General features: G+C 41.9%; 1 protein-coding gene across 2 annotated transcripts in view; it reads right to left on the bottom strand.

Moving 5' to 3' along the window:
- Positions 1-22,567, bottom strand: part of LOC106579417 (t-SNARE domain-containing protein 1) — a 125,592-nt gene that overhangs the window by 73,918 nt on the left and 29,107 nt on the right. For both annotated transcript variants that reach the window (XR_006760537.1, XM_045701587.1), the window contains exons 3-8: positions 18,505-18,582; positions 18,275-18,344; positions 8,035-8,125; positions 7,835-7,909; positions 7,589-7,645; positions 3,290-3,457 (exon numbers count right to left, since the gene is read on the bottom strand). Coding sequence is in view for 1 of the 2 variants with exons in the window: in XM_045701587.1 (XP_045557543.1) it covers positions 3,290-3,457; positions 7,589-7,645; positions 7,835-7,909; positions 8,035-8,125; positions 18,275-18,344; positions 18,505-18,582 (539 nt within the window). In the remaining variant the exon portion in view is untranslated. The remainder of the gene's footprint in view (positions 1-3,289; positions 3,458-7,588; positions 7,646-7,834; positions 7,910-8,034; positions 8,126-18,274; positions 18,345-18,504; positions 18,583-22,567) is intronic.

Genomic DNA, 22,567 nt, shown 5'->3' with positions numbered 1-22,567 from the left:
AAAAATATCCATCAGACACATTTGGTGTGTCATCATAGTGGTGTCTGACTTGTGGTCAGACTCGCTCATGTGGAACAAACTTTAACTTGCGCCTTTTTTCAATGCTGATTTGAATGTCATTGAGAAAACAGAAAGGTGTTATAACATATTTTTTCACAAACATCCTTTCTGAATTTAAAAGTAAGCCAAGATGTAAACATCTAGTGTTTCAAAAGTATCTGTAATCTGATTACAATATTTTCGATGGTAACGTGACTGATTACAGTTAGTTCTTTGTAATCAGATTACATGTAACTGATTGCATATAATCATCTGGGGATCCTGCAACATCCATGGAAGTCGCATACATTCCTGTGCTATGCAGACCATTGATGTTGCAGTTTGTTCCTACACATACTGCAAAATCATGTGCAAGATTTAAATCAATCTGTTTTTCTTTTTATGCCCACACCTGAGAGCTGCATCTAGCGCATGCTATTTCTGTGCGCTGCATGTAGGGGGTGCTACCTATCTCCAAGGGCAGAGCATCAGATTCACTGTCCTGTGGATGCATTGGTAGGAGAGACACGCTTTGCCTTTTTTTTACCTCTTCACAGGGCCAGGTGTTGTATTCAGATTCCCCTTGAAAGCTGTCCTCTGCTTTGCCCTGAGATTTTTTATGAATTCTTTTTTGATGAAATGATCTTCGGTGCCGACGATCACGGTGTATGTGAGGGGCAGCTGGGAGCTGACAGTGTAGAGGGTACAGAGGCAGAATAAACCTCCGCCACCTAAGCCTGATACTACCTTATAGTCTATCTTCTGTCTCTCTCTCTCTGAGCATTTATAATAATATCATGGTTGTCAAGGACGATAGGCCTGAATTGAATTACCCATCCCAGAAGAATGTTAAACATAGAATGACTAGAACAGTTTTAAAGCCTCTCAGACCACAGTAATCTGACTGCACCTGTAAAGGACGTCACACTGCTTGCTTAGTGGGCACCACTTCTTCCTGATTCGGCTCACACCGAGGCTTGAACCCAGGACCTCTGCCTTGCTTGCACACGTGACAGCCCTCCTAAAGAGTCTTACCAGTCGGCGCCACGCAAAAAGCTAGCTATACGCTGGCGCAAGTGTGGCCACTTCAGGCTGAGGGGTAAGTTTCACACATCCCCATGTGCTACACATGGGTACATCCAATATGGTTATTATTTTTCTATGGTGTCAAACTCCTTACTGATCCCAGTGTTGGTGTGTAATATGAACAGCAGAGTATCCTTAGTGTAGGTAGCGGACCGTCAGTAGGAGAGAACCACTCTAACCTCCCATGTTCCCCATCGGTCCCTGTTTGAAAACTGCTGCACTCTTTATCTTCCATTCACAGGGAGAACACCTTGCCTGAGTGCACACACACACACGCACGCGCACACGCACGCGCACACGCACACACACACGATGGCAAACACCCCAGGCAACAGATCAACACGTTTTTTTCTCAGAGGGGAAGTGCTGATAGCGTTTTCCTTGGATAACAGCAGACAGAAACTGATCTTAAGGTCCTCAGGGAGATGGATGGAGAGAGAGGAGAGAGAGTGAAAGAGGAGAGAGAGAGAGCGAGAGAGAGGGGGGGCTTTGGAGAGATGGGGGTGGGGGTTATGGACAGGGAAAAGCACATTGTCAGATATTATTAGGCTCACCAAGGTACACCATCAGGCCCCTCAGTACCTGCCAGGGAAGCCACTCTGTCATTTATCTGTGTGGGTATGACTAAAGCAGAGGCCAGACAACCCTGTCTGAGCTACCAATCAAATGAATCTCTCCATCTCAGTGCCTTTCTGAACAAGCAATTATCATGACTACCTCCATCTCAGACCGCTCCACACAAATTAAGCTGTAAGTGGTGTCTGAGGCTCATTCAGTAGTTTGGTGCTTTTGTACCACTCAATGAGGACAGATTGATGCTGCTACTTTTCCAGTCTTGTTCGGAAAAGGCTCATGCGATGTGGCTAGATGAGGTAATTCTGAACATCGATGTTAAAACTTCTGAAAGGTTTGACTCTGACTACAGATACATACAACTCCCCCAAAAATATTGTTATTAGTCTTTTCACACATTGCAGTGGATTGTAAACTCCCTTCAAAGCTGGAATGGGTTGTATCATGGTGTCATTTCTAAAGCATGCAGTGTGAAATTCTGGTCTCCTTTCTTGAATGTTGTCCATATGTTATCGCAACACTTAATCAAGTTGATTAAAGCAATTACAGTGTTTCTTTTTCTTCTCTCAAGTTTTCTCCAAAGAGTACACCAAATACACAGAGGGACCTATAGGATAAACCTAACGTCAGGAGATGCCGATGCCGATAACAAATATCTGAAACCTCTTTGAAATCAGACCCATTTAAGTCGCCCACAGCGGAGTGATCCTGTCGTTTAGAGTTCACATCTATCTGGTTTCACATCTGTCTCAGACACCGGCGGAAGAGAGGGAAACAGCTGTTTGGGTGGAATCAGACCTGGGCTGCATCCTAAATGCTACCCTATGTGCTACTTTTGACCAGAGTCCTATGGGTTTGTTGTGCACAAAATATGGAATAGGGTGCCATTTGGGACGTCGCCCTGGAGTTACCTGATGTGATGCTTTGTATTTCAAAACGAGCCGTGAAAGGAAGTCTGGTGAACATTGTGATTCCATCCACACTTAGGTAAGAGAACAAACAAGCCCATAAAGGCGCCTAGGTAATTGGGTAGCGTTTAATATGCAGAAGAGATGGTGAAAATGGCTTATTACTAATAGGTTGCCCAGATGGGAGGTGGAGTCTGGGATTGGCTGAGTGTCTATTTACTAAAGTAGCGTGTTTTTATTGACCTCTCTGAAGACAATAGCGTCGGGGCAATGCACTCTCTGGCCACTTTGTAAACGACAAGCTTTATCAGAATGTTTGTTTGTGTTTTAGTTATTATTAGTTATTAGTTATTTCAGAGTGTTTCTCTCTCTCTCTCCATGCAATCTACGGATACTCTGGGCACTTTGGCTGGAAAGTGTTGTAATTTTCAAAGCAACTCGACTAAAGACACAGCTCAAAGCTGACGCTGGATAGATGCACTTACTGCCCTTACTACTGGCAAATAGATTACATCAACTCTCACCTTGAACACTGCATACTCCAGATAACAAACCATTCATTTGAAAGCCACGGTGCCATTGGAAAGTAGAAGGTTTTTGCCTGTTTCTCCTCAGGAACACTGAGACGTTAAGGCAGGGTGTTGTAAACTAAGGAAGAGCACGTGGATGTCTGAGCTCCTTACCTCAATCTGTAGCAGGGCCTCTTCTCTCTGGCGAAGGGCCTCCACGTCTTCCTCACTGATCTCTGAGAGGAACGCTTGCTCCTGTCCATCCCCCTCGGAGCTCTCTGCTGCACCGCCAAACAGGGGACCCCCCTCCTCACACAGCTCTGCAAATGGAGTCTGGGGACTCTGTGCACACACACACACGCACACGCACACACACACACACACACACACACACACACACACACACACACACACACACACACACACACACACACACACACACACACACACACACGAACAGACAAACAAACATTTGTAAACAAGAGAACATTATATTATTAGATTTGTTTTGAGAACACCAACATACATTGCTTCTGTCTTGCACCTCTTTCTCCCTGACTCCACTAAAGGTCTAGGCCAGACAGTGTGATTCACAGCACAGGGCTAACCCCTGGCTGGTCGTCTGTGCTTGCCATGATCTGAGTCACAGTACCTGAGTCAATCGGAGAGGCTAGACAGTGGGGGGAAAACATCCTGTACCCCCGGAATACAATTTCACCTCAACACAACTAGAATGTTTTACACTTTAAATATATCACTCTAGACAGCTGCCACCCCCTCTTCACACTGTTTACCCAAGTTCAATCAAAAAGGACGAGGACCCTTTTCTTTTCTGTGCAGACAGTTTACTGAGCTCGCTCTCCTTTCAGCATGCTCAATGGAAACGTGGGAGTCGGTCACTGAAAGAGGCCCACATTGATCTGCTAATTTTGACCCCTAATTGCATATGTATGACATTGATAAAACCCTGAGGTGGCTTTTGTTTTTCCTGCCCACAGTGTGACTCATCCAATCATCCTCTTGTTCCTCTCTTACTGTGGGTAGCTTCTTCAGTATGGAGGTGGGAGGGGCTAGAGGGGCTAGAGGAGGGCCAGTGTCTTTGGTCTGCCCACTCAATGTGCACCACACAGCCTATCTGCTCTGCCTTCTGTGCTGTTCTTGCTTTTTGTTGACAGTGAATATGTACCATCTGTTACAGTATTGTTACTGACATCCGAGGTATAGGTCCCTAAATTTCAGACCAACTGCTTTTCCCTAAAACTGCAGAAATGTAGTGACTTGTGAAGAAATCTTCCTTATTCACATTTATGAAAAAAGGAATAACTTTCGCGGTTCATTGAAGTTTCTTTCTTACTGAAGATAATCACTGTTACGTAACCTGTCCTTATATCTGGAGTCTGAGACGTTTTCCTCTTGAGCCAGCATAATGAAAAGACCTTGATGAAATTGATTCAGCAGAAAATAAGCCTTAATACATAAGCCTCTGGTGTCCTGATGCTGTAGGGTTCAGGGGTGTGTAAGGAGAACCTTGATACCTGAGTTTGTGTATTCTCCAGCGGGTCATTTGAGTTCAGTATGATTTCAAACGAGAACTCTTTCAGGGAAAGTTAGGGATAATGTGAAAAATGTTTCAATAACATCAACATAAGTTAAGGCTATTTGCATTGATTTTCAGGCAGCGCTCAAACTTGACATGATCGTACTGATATTATTCCAGGACATTACAGTGAAACCATGAGGAAGTTTAAAAGGTTAAATGAAGATCAGGCAATGACAGCCTAGCTACCAGCATGGACAGCTAAATGGAGACATTACTGTAAAAAATATCTGGTTGTTTTTACAGTAACTTACTGGCAGAGAGTTACCTGTAAGTTACTGTAAAAAAAAAGGTTCTGTATGTACTTTACAGTAATGTACTTGTAATACCCTTGTTTGAACCAGGTATTGAGTTTATTTGTTATAATTAATTGGTTATATATTTAAAAGATGATTGAATTGCTCCTAAACTGTAATGTTGTTAATGCATTATGCTTTTTGAAGAAATATTTATTTAATGTATAAGTGAATAGTTTGTTTTACTTTGAAGTTTAAGTTTTGACCAATAAGGTCGCTTGTTAAGTTGTGGCCAATGGGAGTTGACCTGGTTAACGGGAGGCCTGGGAAAAAAAAGAGAGGGAAAAAGACGTTGATGAAAGGATGGACGTTTTACCTTAGGACGGTTGGTAAAGAAATTATAAAAGAAGACGACAGAACTAGAACAAAACCCATACCTACTAAGACATGAAGGGAAATACATATTTTATTTTATAAAAGAGTTATAATTTTGTTAAAACTTAGTAAAGACTGAAGCTACCGTCTCGTCGTGGAGGTATTTGCCAGCATTGAGGTTAGCCTAGCATCGTGTGACACCGGGAGATAATTGCTTGGGAAGCTTAACGAGTTCGTGTTCCCATGGGATATCGGTTACGGCTAAGGAGTACTGTCTGCATGGGTAGCTGTGCTTGCCTTGGACTTTGTGAGGAAACCTGCATGGAACTGCCATACTTCGCTGAGGGAATATCTACCAAGCAGTGAGTAACCACAACGTGAGGTGCTTCTGGATATTTTTGGGTGTCGTCATTTTTTTTGAGCTCCAACGCGCGCCAACGGTTTATTTAAGCAAACTTCAAATAATTTGGACACGGGTTGTGCACGACTCATTGGGGATTCTTTTTTCCTTTTTTTTTTGATGTTGTGTCTGAAAATGTATTTGTGTTTAAAAATGTTTTAATACACATATGGAACGTTATGTATATTGCCTTGGTGGAGTCATTGATTGTTTTAATTTCATTTAATGCATGGGATGTTTTTTCCTGATTCAATAACAGAAACCTATAATCATTTCATCTGAAGTTAATACCCTATTGTCATAACCCTAGATAGTTTACAATAGGAATTCTTATTGGAGATGTCCTTCTCACCTAACATCCCATGCTGCTGAGATACTCTGCATAAGTTAATATTGTGAGAGTCATATTCGAGCCTGGTGAGAGGGTTACATACTGTTAAACATTTATTCTGAATTTACGGTTATATACTGTTTTTTTTTACAGTAACTTACAGGTAACTGGATGCCAGTAATTTACAATGTACAGTGACACAGTGTCACATACAACACAGTAGCACTACACAGTGCATCATAAAGGATGTCTGAGTTTCTCATTAGCTTTATTGAGTGCTTTTGATAAGGATCAGTGCAGTTTTCAGTGTTGTTATTGCCGGTGTGATATATGAATAAATTCAATCATGATTTAATTGTATTGTGAAGAGGTAAAAAAAATCAGCTCGGGCCCTCTTAGAATTCATAGAAATGTGACACCTTCAAAATGATTCACTGTTCATTCATCTCTGACTTAGAACAAATTACTTTGGTGTATTGTTGTTTTAGTTGTCTCCTCTCCTGTCCCCAAAGGTGTTCTAAGAAGGCTATATATCTCATGTAATAATTTGTACTAGATGTCTCCACAGGAGACAAAATTCTCCGTAGATTTGGGGAAAGAATGACGGGTTACACAGAAGAGAGAGAGAGGTCTCCAGACACAATGCTTTCTGGTGTATCAAAATGATACCTGTTATCTGACCTCAAGCCAGTTTTTATATGGTATAGCCCATGACTATATGTATAAATCATAATGTAGACATACTAGTTGTCATGATTTTCCACTGTATGTGAGTGAGTCCGTCTATTTCTGTGGTGTCTGATTGAATATTGATTGGATTATAATTTTTCCAATGAAAGCGTAAAAAAGGTGGATGGATAGAATCGTCACACGGTATCAGAGTCCATCTCGTCCGTTTTTTTACCTACAGTTATTTTTTTCTAGTTCTTCTAGGCTATACTGTCTGTGGCTCATATTCAATACCAACCTATCTGTTGTCTCCTCTCTGTCTCGCTCTCTCTCGATCTTTCTCTCTCTACCTAACTTTCACCTGCGTCTCTTCCTCAGTGAAAAAAAGCAGGATCATCCTATCACAGATCTTTTATCATACCACTTCCTCCCCTGAAGGGATGGGAAGATCTGTGTTGATGTAGCCGGGACAACTATGTCCTGCAGAATGTACATATAACCCAGCTCAAACCCGTAATGTGTCTCTCCCTTTTGAACTTTTCAACTGACATAGAAATACAGATAATGTGTTGAAAGACAGTGGCAGTATCGAAGGGACTTGGCTGTATGGCTAATAACATTTTTGGGAGTGGAGAGAAGAGAGGGATAGAAAACAGAAAGAAAAGGGAAGAGAAGAGAGGGGAAGTGAACTGAGAGAAGAGTAAAGAGAAGAGAGGAGACACTAGACAAAGCTTCAAAGAACCTCTCATAAGAAGGCAATCAAACAAGGAGAGCCAAGCTTATTATCTTTGTCGCTAATGAGCGTTGTCACCTTCACAATGGAACAAAGGCCAGTACAGACTGATACACCGTGCATCAAACTCACCTGCTTCATTTCTGTCTGTGCCGGGGGTAGCAAGGCCCTCGAACGGTCTGCAATTTTCTGAAGAGACACAAGAAAAGAGAGAGCACAATAGCATGAGAGAAGAATTTAGTTGATATTGTAAAACATACTGTATATTGCAGCCGTGTTGCAAATCAGCTCTTTATTTTTTATGTCACAAGGTCACCATTCTCTATAGAACAACACCCCACTAAACAGAAGAGACGACATGAGGCAATGCAAGGGAACCTTTTGCAGATCTCCATAGCGTTGAACCGACTCTGAGAGTTCTGTCTTAAGTCTAGTCAGATGAAGACGATCTTGCTGTGAAAACAAGAAAATAAGAACGAAGATTAATGACAATTATCTTAATTTATGTCTCTGCTTCTGTGTATTTAATTAGATACAAAGTCTGGAAAAATAGATGAAAAAAAAGCTTTTTAATTAACCCGTGTAGAGCCAGTGATGATGTCAGAGAGTTGTTTGATGAATTGACTGGTGCTGGTGATGACTTTGTTGGTTTGCTGCTGTGTAGAATGTCTGGAAATGAAGAGAAAGAGAGCCAGAGAAAATTACATAAATACATAGAGAAAGAAAGAAAGAGAGTAAAGGAGAAAGAGAGCGAGATAAAGAAGGAGAGAGTGAAAGAGAGAGAAAGAGACGCACATAGTCTTTAGCCTCTAAGGTGGTATGAGTGAGGTTATTCTCGGGGTCGTGAACTCTGGAGGACGTGGCAGGACATGGCAGCTTTTATCGCCTGGCGCTGGATTCTAGAACGGACAGTGTGCATTCTGGGCTGGCAAGGGTGACATCTCAGAGTTCCATGGGAGAGATTAAGTTCAACCAATTAAGTCAATCAATATTAACGACAGTCTGACAGAGCAGAGGTAGGGCTAGACCCTATCCAGTGGCACTGTGAGGGGCGCTGGGTGTTCTTTCTCTGCCAGGGATGAACAAATAGGAGCCACCCAGGCTTTCACCATCAAAAAACACAGCCACTTACAAACTACAATGCTGCCCAGTGGTGGGAGTATGGAGGTACACTCATTATGGATATAGCTTTCAGCCAAGGACAATATGGATTTTTATGTTGAACGAATGAACCCCAATTATTGTCTACAAACATATTTATTATCAAATAGTGGCAAACGTGTGGATGGCGATTCAATCGATAAGTATCATTTTAGACAATTCAACTTATGGCTCAATTGGCCAAACAGTACATTGTGAAGACAACACAAAAAGATACATGCCTTCAGTAACTTGACTGATTTCAGACACTCTTGTGATTATGGAAATCATATTCAAATCTCTGATAGACAATAGTCACATTTGCATGCTCAAAAACATTTTCTTGCACTAATATCAATACTGACTGCCTGTACCTTTTCACATTTATTTTCAACGTCTCCTCCCACACACTCATTTACTGAAGCATCTCTGGGTTGTTCCATGAGAGTAGTGCCTTTTCCGTCCCTTTGATATTATCAGTCGAAATTGTGCACCAATATTGCATTTTAAATGCCTGTTATATACATAAAATGTCCTTTAATATAGACCACATGAAAAATGCAATACATTTCTTCTAGGAAGATTGCAAGCCACTTAATCCCCCAAATAATCTCTACATTTTCACCATCATTGTAAAGCCCTAGTTTCTGTCATTTCTGAAGATTATTATTTATTTATGTGATTAGTGTCCCTCATTTTAAGGTCAACCCTGTTACATGAACTGAACTCTCATTTTAATATGGTGAAACTATTCCTTTTAAATGTTTTTCTTTTATAGAAACAATAAACAAATCATAGTCTAAAAGCAAGTGAGCTTGTTCTACTCTTTTTGGCCATTTTCTGGTGTTTTATGGTGAAAAACTGAGCATAACACATCATCCCTGTTATCTATAGATAGGCAGGATAGAAATGTTTTAGCGATTACCTTTTTTTTGTGAAACTTGCATTAAATTGCCACTCCCTCTTGCACACAACCAGCTTCCGTTCTCCCTATCATAAGGGGATTCATGGCTGATTTAAGATTAAATCGTCAACCCTGTTACGGTCAACCCTGTTACTGTCAACCCTGTTACATTATTTGGCACTGAATTGGCACTTACTATAGTAATTTTTTACATTTTACCTCTTGTTTTTATGAAGTTGGAAATGTGCTCTTTATGACAGAATGTTCAAATTAGGTGAAATCAAACATTTTTTTTTGGACCAAGTTACACTTCTTAAAAGGCACTGAATTGGTGGAACGACCACTCTGTCTCCAACAGCAATCAGCATCACCAAACCAACCCTAATCTCAGTGAAGTAGTAATGTCTCTGGATGAGGTTTTGTTAGTTGTTTTTACGTTTAGGTGAGTGCTGAAGCTAGTGATATTGTGTTGAGGCAACATGGTGGATGAAACTGAACTGGTTGAAATTAAACTGTGTCTGTGAGCTCTTATGACCTTAGAAATAAGCAGTCTGTCTCAACAGAACCCTGCTGGCTCGCGCTCTCTCTCTCTCTCTTTCTCTCTCTGTCTCTCTGTCTCTCCATCGCTCCATCTCTCTCTCTCTGGAATAAGTAAGGAGAAAGTCATCGGAGGTGACTGATTGCAATTCACATGATATTTTTACATACTTTCCTGCTGCTGAGTCCCTACTCTTGAGATCTTTGTGGGGGCGCAAGTGACTAACAGATCTCGATAGCTTTGTAATGTGGTACGTCAGAAGAGTGTGGGGGGTCCTCTACAGTGGGCGATGTGAACCGAGAGAGTTTGGCACAACATACTGCTTGGTACAGTGGCATAAACCTACACAGATGATCCATAGCAACTAACTCTCTAGAACAGGTGCAAACTGATAGATGAAACTGATATAGATCATAGATGATCCACGGGAATTCATTAAAACAGGTTATAATGGATTCTTATGTTTAGTACATGAAGCATTGGACGACAATGATAATGTTGATGATAAGTGCTGTGTTGTATGCATACATTTGACATGTTATTTGTTGCATGGTTTTAAGTTAAAACCATTGAAGTACAGGTTATCCAAATCCATGTCATACAGTGAATACAGTGCAGACTTGAGGACAAAATAATTAGAATATTCACCGCCTGTGTATTAGGTTAACTCATATCATGCCTGCCGATCCAAAGGCACAGTCCTTCTCCACATAGATCAGACATGTTGTTCCTGTTGTGACGTTATGGTGCATGAACTAGCCGAGAGTTTAGCGTAATCCTCTGGATGTCTGAGAAGTCTTTGACTGAACCGTTAAACGATGACACATCAGCCAGAGGTTTAGCCATTTTATTAATCCCTTTGGTGTGTGTGTGTGTGTGTGTGTGTGTGTGTGTGTGTGTGTGTGTGTGTGTGTGTGTGTGTGTGTGTGTGTGTGTGCGTTTGCATGTTTCCTTACCTTCCTAAGATACAACAGAAGGTCACAGTCAAGTTTATTAGTGACAGTATGCAGGTGGATTTAAATACAAGCTTATTAGTGACAGTATGCAGGTGGATTTAAATACAAGCTTATTAGTGACAGTATGCAGGTGGATTTAAATGCAAGCTTATTAGTGACAGTATGCAGGTGGATTTAAATACAAGCTTATTAGTGACAGTATGCAGGTGGATTTAAATGCAAGCTTATTAGTGACAGTATGCAGGTGGATTTAAATACAAGCTTATTAGTGACAGTATGCAGGTGGATTTAAATACAAGCTTATTAGTGACAGTATGCAGGTGGATTTAAATGCAAGCTTATTAGTGACAGTATGCAGGTGGATTTAAATGCAAGCTTATTAGTGACAGTATGCAGGTGGATTTAAATACAAGCTTATTAGTGACAGTATGCAGGTGGATTTAAATGCAAGCTTATTAGTGACAGTATGCAGGTGGATTTAAATACAAGCTTATTAGTGACAGTATGCAGGTGGATTTAAATACAAGCTTATTAGTGACAGTATGCAGGTGGATTTAAATGCAAGCTTATTAGTGACAGTATGCAGGTGGATTTAAATGCAAGCTTATTAGTGACAGTATGCAGGTGGATTTAAATACAAGCTTATTAGTGACAGTATGCAGGTGGATTTAAATGCAAGCTTATTAGTGACAGTATGCAGGTGGATTTAAATACAAGCTTATTAGTGACAGTATGCAGGTGGATTTAAATACAAGCTTATTAGTGACAGTATGCAGGTGGATTTAAATGCAAGCTTATTAGTGACAGTATGCAGGTGGATTGAAATACAAGCTTATTAGTGACAGTATGCAGGTGGATTTAAATACAAGCTTATTAGTGACAGTGGATTTAAAAGCACTTAGAGCACACTTTTGATCCAGCATGGTGAACCAACTCCAACTTTCAGCTGCATCAGGGTCAAATGATTGACTAGATATTTTTCCTGGATATTATAAGTAGCTCATCCAGTCCACAGCTACGGACTCTAATTAACCCATTTAACATCAGCTTTTACATGTGTTCTGGTACTACCGGTCTTGCATGAATAGGGGAAGTAAAGCAGTATTCATCTCCTGCACAACATTATGAATGGCTGTTTTCATGAGTGGTTTGAATGCAGAGTGACAGAGACACAACACAATTAGTCATACACCAAAAACACAGAGGACATACTTTCTCTGGCTTTAAGGGGCATCCTTGAAGCTCAACTTATTTCTCCCTTCAGAAGCTAGCGTCACTGTACTTTTGCTTGGCCTTCAACCTCGAGATATCTCTCTCACTCTCACTCTCTCCCTCTTTCTCTCGCTCTCTGAAAAAAACAGGAAGTCTATTTTCTCACTGTTTTCTACTAGGTTGGCTTGGTTCTTCCCACAGTGGCCAGAGAATTACAGTGACATGGCCCTGGTTCTGAGTTCACTAATACACTGAGGACTGTCTGTCTGTCTATTTTTCCCCTTCATTTCCTCTCTCCAGATTTAGATCAATATTTGAGGACTAGGGTGGGGAGGTATGGAGAAGGTCTCTCTAGCCGTGTCATCCCTGGGTCGCTACAGGGAGCACCAGGACAGAATGTACTGTACATCAGACCTGGGTTCAAATAATATTCAGAATCCTACCTTTAGTGTTTGATTTAGCCCAGCATTTCCCAAACTCGGTCCTGGAGACCCCAGGGGGTGCACGTTTAGTTTTTTGCCCTAACACGCCATTGATTCAAATAATCAAAGCTTGATTCTGAGGTCATTATTTGAATCAGCTGTGTAGTGCTAGAGCCAAAAAAACAAAAGTGCACCCCTTGGGGTCTCCAAGACCGAGTTTGGGAAACACTGCTGTAGACTGTCTTGAGAACCAACTTGGCAGATTTTGCAGTTGTGCGATTTTTTTCATTGTTTCCATTGCCACATAAACTCAGTCAAACCCTGATAAAGTATCTGAAATGAATTAAAATAGTACTTGATCCCAGGTCTGCTGTACTGTGCAGTATGTTGTGTCCAAGCTAGGCTAGAGGGGACCAGGGGAGCACCAGGCTCGGAGGCTAAGCCCAGCCTGCACAGACAGCACCAGACACTAAATCAATGTTCTTATTGCAGATCTCCACAACACGGTCTAGGGAGATTTGATGAATTTAGACAGTATTTGTTCAAGGCCTCTCACGCAAGCATGCATGCAGGCACCACAGCAGTTGTATATAGTTTATTCTTCATCCTTCCTTCAAGCCTTGTCGATCGCTCTCTCTCTCTATATCATGTGATTTCATTAAATGAATTGTTCCATAGTGCTGTCTTTAAAAAACGAAATAGAGTATGATCACAAAATAAACCCATGTAGCATGGTAGAAAACTAATTACTTTAGTGGAAAAAATAAATGATGTTTCTAAATATTAGCACAGGGCTAATTTAGCTAATGGTCTTCACAGTAAATGTTTCTTTCATCAACAAATATAAGCATATTTGACATGTTTGTTTTATCAATAATATATTTCACAGCACATTAGTTTTGTGGATTTTGTAATAGATGTGAATTTAGCAGAATATTTCTTGATGGTAAAAAGGCAGTATAGTATGGTAGTACAGTGCAGTTATGTGTGGAGGTTGTTTATAGGAACATCAGTGTGTCTGATGTAACACTATTTAATATCCCATCAAAAATGTCATATCATTTTACAGCACCATGAAAAAACATAGGGGTTATGTGTTAAAAGGTTCCAAGTTAATTCCATGATAAATGTGGATCTGTCTCTGCAAGATAAAAGCCCTGGGTACATACAGTAATTGACAAAACGTTTCCTACAGTATCCTCCGTCTATAGCTCCAGTGTCTGTACTGTAATGTACTGTACTGTAATGTACTGTACTGTACTGTACTGTGTGAGTTCTCTGCTGTGGGGAGCCCGTGGCAGAAGGTATGCCTTATGGCTGGTTGAGGAGAGGCTCTCCGAGGCCCTCTGCGGCAGTTGGCCTTCTGTCTGTCTGTCAGAGCAGAATCTGTTGCCGCCTCTGTTCTCTTCTCTTCCCTCTCTTCTCCTCCCTCTCTCCTCTCCTTCATCTCACCTCTCCTTCATCTCGCCTCTCCTCCCTCTTTTTCTCCCCCTCTGCTCCCCCTCTCCTCCCCATCTCCTTTCCCTCTCCTCTTTCTCCTCTCCTCTAAACAGTGTCCTCGTCCTCTGGTGGGTTACGGACAAGTCGCCACAGAATGCCTAATGCACTAACAAAGACAATGGCACTCAGAGGGTGGGAGCGATTAATCCACTTAGACTTTTGCTGTGTGCATTTCCACGATTACAAGGACGGGTCCAATTCTATTAACCGTGAGATTGTGGTTGTAGCAGGGAGTAGAGAGGTAGACCGTGAGTGCAGATGGTCGGTTAACATTCTTAACCAGAGGCATGGAGGAAATGTGTTTTGATTTAGCTTCCTCTCTCTTTCAAAGGTGTTTGTGTGTACTGTAAAATATGCCCACCATTACAATAGTAGATGAAGACAATCTCCTCTCCTGAAAATATTTTAAAAAAACACCCCATCAATCAACCATCCTCGCTACAGTTACAGTAGTTGCTGGAAGTGGCAGTGAGTAGCCGTGAGTATGTGGCATCCACTCAGCATGAAATGTATCTTACTGCACCATTCAACAATTCAACTGTACCAATAACCATTCAACTGCACCATTCAACCGTTCAACTGTACCATTCAACCATTCAACTGTACCATTCAATCATTCAACTGCACCATTCAACAATTCAACTGTACCAATAACCATTCAACTGCACCATTCAACCATTGAACTGCACCTCTCAACCATTCAACTGTACCATTCAACCATTCAACTGTACCATTCAACTATTCAACTGTACCATTTAACCACTCAACTGCACCATTCAACCATTCAACTGCACCATTCAACCATTCAACTGTACCATTCAACCATTCAACCATTCAACTGTACCATTCAATCATTCAACTGCACCATTCAACAATTCAACTGTACCAATAACCATTCAACTGCACCATTCAACCATTCAACTGCACCATTCAACCATTCAACTGTACCATTCAACCATTCAACTGTACCACTCAACCATTGAACTGCACCATTCAACTGCACCATTCAACAAATCAACTGCACCATTCAACCATTCAACTGCACCATTCAACTGCACCATTCAACTGCACCATTCAACCATTCAACTGTACCATTCAACCATTCAACTGTACCATTCAACCATTCAACTGCACCATTCAACCATTCAACTGCACCATTCAACCATTCAACTGCACCATTCAACCATTCAACTGTACCATTCAACTATTCAACTGTACCATTTAACCACTCAACTGCACCATTCAACCATTCAACTGCACCATTCAACCATTCAACTGTACCATTCAACCATTCAACTGTACCATTCAACCATTCAACTGCACCATTCAACAAATCAACTGCACCATTCAACCATTCAACTGCACCATTCAATTGCACCATTCAACCAGTCAACTGCTCCATTCAACCATTCAACTGCACCATTCAACAATTCAACTGCACCATTCAACCATTCAACTGCACCATTCAACTGCACCATTCAACAATTCAACTGTACCATTCAACCATTCAACTGCACCATTCAACCATTCAACTGCACCATTCAACAAATAAACTGCACCATTCAACCATTCAACTGCACCATTCAACTGCACCATTCAACCATTCAACTGCACCATTCAACTGCACCATTCAACCATTCAACTGTACCATTCAACCATTCAACTGCACCATTCAACAATTCAACTGCACCATTCAACCATTCAACTGCACCATTCAACTGCACCATTCAACAATTCAACTGTACCATTCAACCATTCAACTGCACCATTCAACCATTCAACTGCACCATTCAACCATTCAACTGCACCATTCAACAAATCAACTGCACCATTCAACCATTCAACTGCACCATTCAATTGCACCATTCAACCAGTCAACTGCTCCATTCAACCATTCAACTGCACCATTCAACAATTCAACTGCACCATTCAACCATTCAACTGCACCATTCAACTGCACCATTCAACAATTCAACTGTACCATTCAACCATTCAACTGCACCATTCAACCATTCAACTGCACCATTCAACAAATCAACTGCACCATTCAACCATTCAACTGCACCATTCAACTGCACCATTCAACCATTCAACTGCACCATTCAACTGCACCATTCAACTGCACCATTCAACCATTCAACTGTACCATTCAACCATTCAACTGCACCATTCAACAATTCAACTGCACCATTCAACCATTCAACTGCACCATTCAACTGCACCATTCAACAATTCAACTGTACCATTCAACCATTCAACTGCACCATTCAACCATTCAACTGCACCATTCAACAAATCAACTGCACCATTCAACCATTCAACTGCACCATTCAACTGCACCATTCAACCATTCAACTGCACCATTCAACTGCACCATTCAACTGCACCATTCAACTGCACCATTCAACCATTCAACTGTACCATTCAACCATTCAACTGTACCACTCAACCATTCAACTGCACCATTCAACTGCACCATTCAACAAATCAACTGCACCATTCAACCATTCAACTGCACCATTCAACTGCACCATTCAACCATTCAACTGTACCATTCAACCATTCAACTGCACCATTCAACAAATCAACTGCACCATTCAACCATTCAACTGCACCATTCAACTGCACCATTCAACCATTCAACTGCACCATTCAACCATTCAACTGCACCATTCAACAATTCAACTGCACCATTCAACAATTCAACTGCACCATTCAACAATTCAACTGCACCATTCAACCATTTAACTGCACCATTCAACTGCACCATTCAACAAATCAACTGCACCAGTCAACCATTCAACTGCACCATTCAACTGCACCATTCAACCATTCAACTGCACCATTCAACCATTCAACTGCACCATTCAACTGCACCATTCAACCATTCAACTGCACCATTCAACCATTCAACTGCACCATTCAACCATTCAACTGCACCATTCAACCATTCAACTGCACCATTCAACAATTCAACTGCACCATTCAACCATTCAACTGCACCATTCAACTGCACTATTCAACCATTCAACTGCACCATTCAACCATTCAACTGTACCATTCAACCATTCAACTGTACCATTCAACCATTCAACTGTACCATTCAATCATTCAACTGTACCATTCAATCATTCAACTCTACCATTCAATCATTGAATTGCACCATTCAACCATTGAACTGCACCATTCAACAATTCAACTGCACCATTCAACCATTCAACTGCACCATTCAACCATTCAACTGCACCATTAAACCATTCAACTGTACCATTCAACCATTCAACTGCACATTCAACAATTCAAATGTACCGTTCAACCATTCAACTGTACCATTCAACCATTCAACTGCACCATTCAACCATCATTTCAAGACACTAGAATACATACAATACTGTAGCTGTTGACAGCTGACACAGAGGAGTCACATCACATGGAAAACCATTTTGTTTCTTGTAATTCAGAGCAGTGAGCCCAGAGCATTGTGTATAATGGTTCACTTCCTGCATCAATATTGATGAACAGAAAGCAAAAGAAACACACACACACAAACACATACGCGCGCACACACGCAGGCACGCACACACACACACACACACACACACACACACACACACACACACACACACACACACAGTGTAGGTTTCCAAGGTGATCATAAAAAATTGTTGATAGAATTGATGACATGCAAGGCAGCACACTGGGGTGTAATGCATTTTAAACAGACACAATCATCTCAGATTGGCCACTTTGTCATCAGGCAGGAATTTGGTAATTGCTGGCAGCTCAACTAAAACAAGTAGAATCAATATCAGCTATGAAAAAGGGCGTTGAAACAAAGAGAAAATATGCTCTGTTCTGGAGCTACTGGGCTTAATGTGACCCTCGGCATGATTAAAGGACAGACAGACAAGCAGCATGAACACTCAGAGGCTATGTATCAGGCTACACTTTAACTGTGGCTAATGCATGGTTGCAGCAGTATGTGATGTCAATAACACAGCAATAAATGGTTAGTGTTCAGACGGTTGGTTAATTGAGGGAGGAAGCCGTTGATTGACTCGCTTGAGTTGCACACTAATGTGTTGATATGAATATGTAAGTACTTTAATTTCCGTGTGTGTGTGTGTGCGTGTGGTGATTACTCACAGGCTCTGTCGCAGTTCAGCAGTGTCTCTGGACGTTCCTAATGATTGAAGACTCTTCTCTAATGTTACAACTGAGATGGGGAGGAACATATAGCATTGTAAACATCAAAGACGTTCAAGTGCTTTTAGAGTAATATATCAAAAGTATAACAGAAAAGACACACGCACGCACACGCACACGCACACACACACACACACACGTACACACATAAACATATATACAAGACTCACCATTTGCATTGATCTGGAAAATGTTGGAAGAAGTCTCTTGAAACATGTCTTGCAGCTCTGAGGAGCTGACCTGTGTTGCTTGGAGAAGAAGACATGATTTCAGTTCAATGGAGCATGATAAAAATACACTAATAACAAGGCAGATATTTGAGATAAAACACAACAATGTTCTATCATGAAATGTGTTACAGTGAAGATGGGGTTTAGCCCTGTCCGGGACTGTAATCCGGGTCCATCGACTATGAACCAAACACCTAAGGTAACTGCTAAATAGCCCTGAGGGAATGTGCACTGTTATCCTAATGACCTGAAGGTCATGGACATGTCTTTGCCACTTCAGTAGTCACGACAGGTAAGAATATTTATTTATTTTTTCTAATAGCAGTGAGCAGGATGTACATTGCTGTGAGTCGTGAGTCCAGCTGATGGGTTATGTGGGCAAGACTATTCTCCCTGATCAAAAGGACAGAATGTCACAGAGCAAGAACGCCAGAAAGAACTGATCATTGTCAACTGGGGAAAAGCAACAGCAGTAGAACATAGAGGCACACAGAAAACACAGGCCAAGGTCTGACTCTGTCTAATTCTGACCCCTAAAGTTACTGCAATTGAGTAATTGGAAAGTTATTTTTGGACATTTTTCTCCAACTACTACCAGTAGTGTTTTGGCAGGTGTAAAAATGACAATGGGTGGTGGGGGATTACTGGATGGAATGAAAAGGTATGGGAAAAGAAAGAGGAAGTATGTTGAACTTGCATATTGTACTGTATAAGTATTGTTCCATTAAGCTGTGCTCTATAACCACAACTGAGGCACAGAATAACAAAAAGGTTTGCAGTTCACTGAGACATATGATCGTCACGTCTGCATATTAAGGGTCATTCACTTGATTTAACAAACTATGGACAGTTTGCTGTGGCGGAAAAAATAGGGATTAAGTCAAACGTACACGCTACATGATAGCGATAAATTTTCAAATGGTGTCATTTTTCAGTTCAACGACCTTTACTTCCCCTAGTGTGATCTACATTCTCCCGCCTTCGACACACGCTTGTCCAGTTCTTCCCATCGTTATGATAAATGGCGGATGCTCAATGTTCATGCTACTTCACATGGAACCATCGCTGTCTATGTGGAGGAACTCAGAGGGCATGGGGGCTGTGCATTGGCAAAGTGGGTGGGGTTATATCCTGCCTGTTTGGCCCTGTCCGGGGGTATCATCGGATGGGGCCACAATGTCTCCTGACCCCTCCTGTCTCAGCCTCCAGTATTTATGCTGCAGTAGTTTATGTGTCGGGGGGCTAGTGTCAGTCTGTAATATCTGGAGTATTTCTCCTGTCTTATCTGGTGTCCTGTGTGAATTTAAGTACGCTCTCTCTAATTCTCTCTTTCTCTCTTTCTTTCTTTGTCTCTCTCGGAGGACCTGAGCCCTAGGACCATGCCTCAGGACTACCTGGCATGATGACTCCTTGCTGTCCTCAGTCCACTTGGCCGTGCTGCTGCTCCAGTTTCAACTCTTCTGCCTGCGGCTATGAAACCCTGACCTGTTCACCGGACGTGCTACCTGTCCCAGACCTGCTGTTTTCAACTCTCTAGAGACAGCAGGAGCTAGGAGAGATACTCTCAATGATCGGCTATGAAAAGCCAACTGACATTTACTCTTGAGTTGCTGACTTGTTGCACCCTCAACAACTACTGTGATTATTATTATTTGACCATGCTGGTCATTTATGAACATTTGAACATCTTGGCCATGTTCTGTTATAATCTCCACCCGGCACAGCCAGAAGAGGACTGGCCCCCCCTCATAGCCTGGATCCTCTCTAGGTTTCTTCCTAGGTTTTGGCCTTTCTAGGGAGTTTTTTCTAGCAACCGTGCTTCTACACCTGCATTGCTTGCTGTTTAGGGTTTTAGGCTGGGTTTCTGTACAGCACTTTGAGATATCAGCTGATGTAAGAAGGGCTATATAAATACATTTGATTTGATATAAGTCATCCCTCTCCTCGCATCAGTGACCCAGTGTTTCACACTCTGCTGATGGAGGGATAGAGGGAGAGATGGAAGGATGGAGGACTACAGAAGGGTGACACAAGGTCACCCAATGATACGGATGGTCAGTGCGATTTCAGGGGGGACATTGATTACTCTGCACCATTCCACCCACTGACCAGTGGCATTACCCTGGTCTCTCTTCTGTCTGTTCATCCTTGTATGACATCTGATTAGGCTTTGTTTGTCTCTGTGAGTATGTGAGTGTTCATATATGTGTGTGGGTGTAACGTCTCAGACTACACTCGGTTGGGCGCTTAGCTAGTTGGGTTGGCTTAGCTAGTTGTGTTTGAGTGTGTGTGTGTGTGCATGCTTATGTGTAGTCAGGTCTGCAATGTGTGTGTGATGTCTGACGACGCCCGGTTCACGGTAGAATGAGTAGAATTTGTGTGAGACAGATATCGTGGCAGGCTCAGCCATCCACTGCAGACTGCTGTGTTACATAAATACCCCCCTGCTGGTGGGGAAGCGGTAGCACGACGGGATCACTTCTAAACCCTTTATCTTCCACCACCTGGATCCAGCCCCACTCTATCTTCAATTATCGCACACACACCCACACACACACCCACACACACACACACACACATGCACACACAGTCACACGCACACACAGACACAGGCACACACACAGAGACCTGCTTCAAAACAGCACTCCCATATGAAAAGATATGCAAATACAGCGCCTTTGGAAAGTATTCACACACCTTGACTTCTTCCACATTTTGTTACATTACAGCCTTATTCTGTATTAAATAAATTAAAATCTCAGCAATCTACACACAATACCCCATAATGACAAAGCAAAAACATTTTTTTTTAAAACATTTTTGCAAATTTTTGTATAAAAATAAAACATAAATACCTTATTTACAAAAAGTATTCAGACTCTTTGATATGAGACTCGAAACTGAGCTCAAGTGCATCCTGTTTCCATTGATCATCCTTGAGTTGTTTCACCAACTTAATTGGAATCTGCCTGTGGTAAATTCAATTGACTGGACATGATTTGGAAAGGCACACAGCTGTCTATATAAGGTTCCACAGTTGACAGTGCATGTCAGAGAAAAAACCAAGCCATGAGGTCGAAGGAACTGTCCTTAGTTTGAAACCATCAAGAGTCTTGCTAGAGCTGGCCACCCAGCCAAACTGAGCAATCGAGAGAGAAGGACCTTGGTCAGGGAGGTGACCAAGAACCCGATGGTCACTCTGACATAGCTCCAGAGTTCCTCAGTGGAGATGGGAGAACCTTCCAGAAGGACAGCCATCTCTACAGCATTCCACCAATCAGGCCTTAATGGCCAGACGGAAGCCACTCCTCATTAAAAGGCACATGACAGCCCATTTGGAGTTCACCAAAACGCACCTAAAGGGCTCAGACCATGAGAAACAAGATTCTCTGGTCTGACAAAACCAAGATTGAACTCTTTGGCTTGAATGCCAAGAGTCACGTCTGGAGGAAACCTATCACAATCCTTACGGTGAAGCATGGTGGTGGCAGCATCCTGCTGTGGGGCTGTTTTTCAGTGGCAGGGACTGGGAGACTAGTCAGGTTTGAGGGAAAGATTAACGGAGCAAAGTACAGAGACATCTTTGATGAAAAACTTCTCCAGAGCGCTCAGGACCTCAGACTGAGCAAAGGTTCACCTTCCAACAAGACAACGACCCTAAGCACACGCAGGAGTGGCTTTGGGACAAGTCTTTGAATGTCCTTGAGTGGCCCAGCCGGAGTCCGGACTTGAACTCGATCAAACATCTCTGGAGAGACCTGAAAATAGATGTGCAGCAACACTCCCATCCAACCTGACAGAGCTTGAGAGGATCTGCAGAGAAGAATGTGAGAAACTCCCAAAATACAGGTGTGCCGAGCTTGTAGCGTCATACCCAAGAAGACTCAAGGCTGTAATCGCTGCCAAAGGTTCTGCAACAAAGTGCTGAGTAATGGGCCTTAATACTTATGTAAACGTGATATTTATGTTATATTTTATTTTATAAATTATCAAACATTTCTAA

The sequence above is a fragment of the Salmo salar genome, chromosome ssa02 (assembly GCF_905237065.1).
Source record: "Salmo salar chromosome ssa02, Ssal_v3.1, whole genome shotgun sequence".
NCBI classification, from domain to species: domain Eukaryota; kingdom Metazoa; phylum Chordata; class Actinopteri; order Salmoniformes; family Salmonidae; genus Salmo; species Salmo salar.
This window is presented reverse-complemented; position numbering and strand designations above follow the sequence as displayed.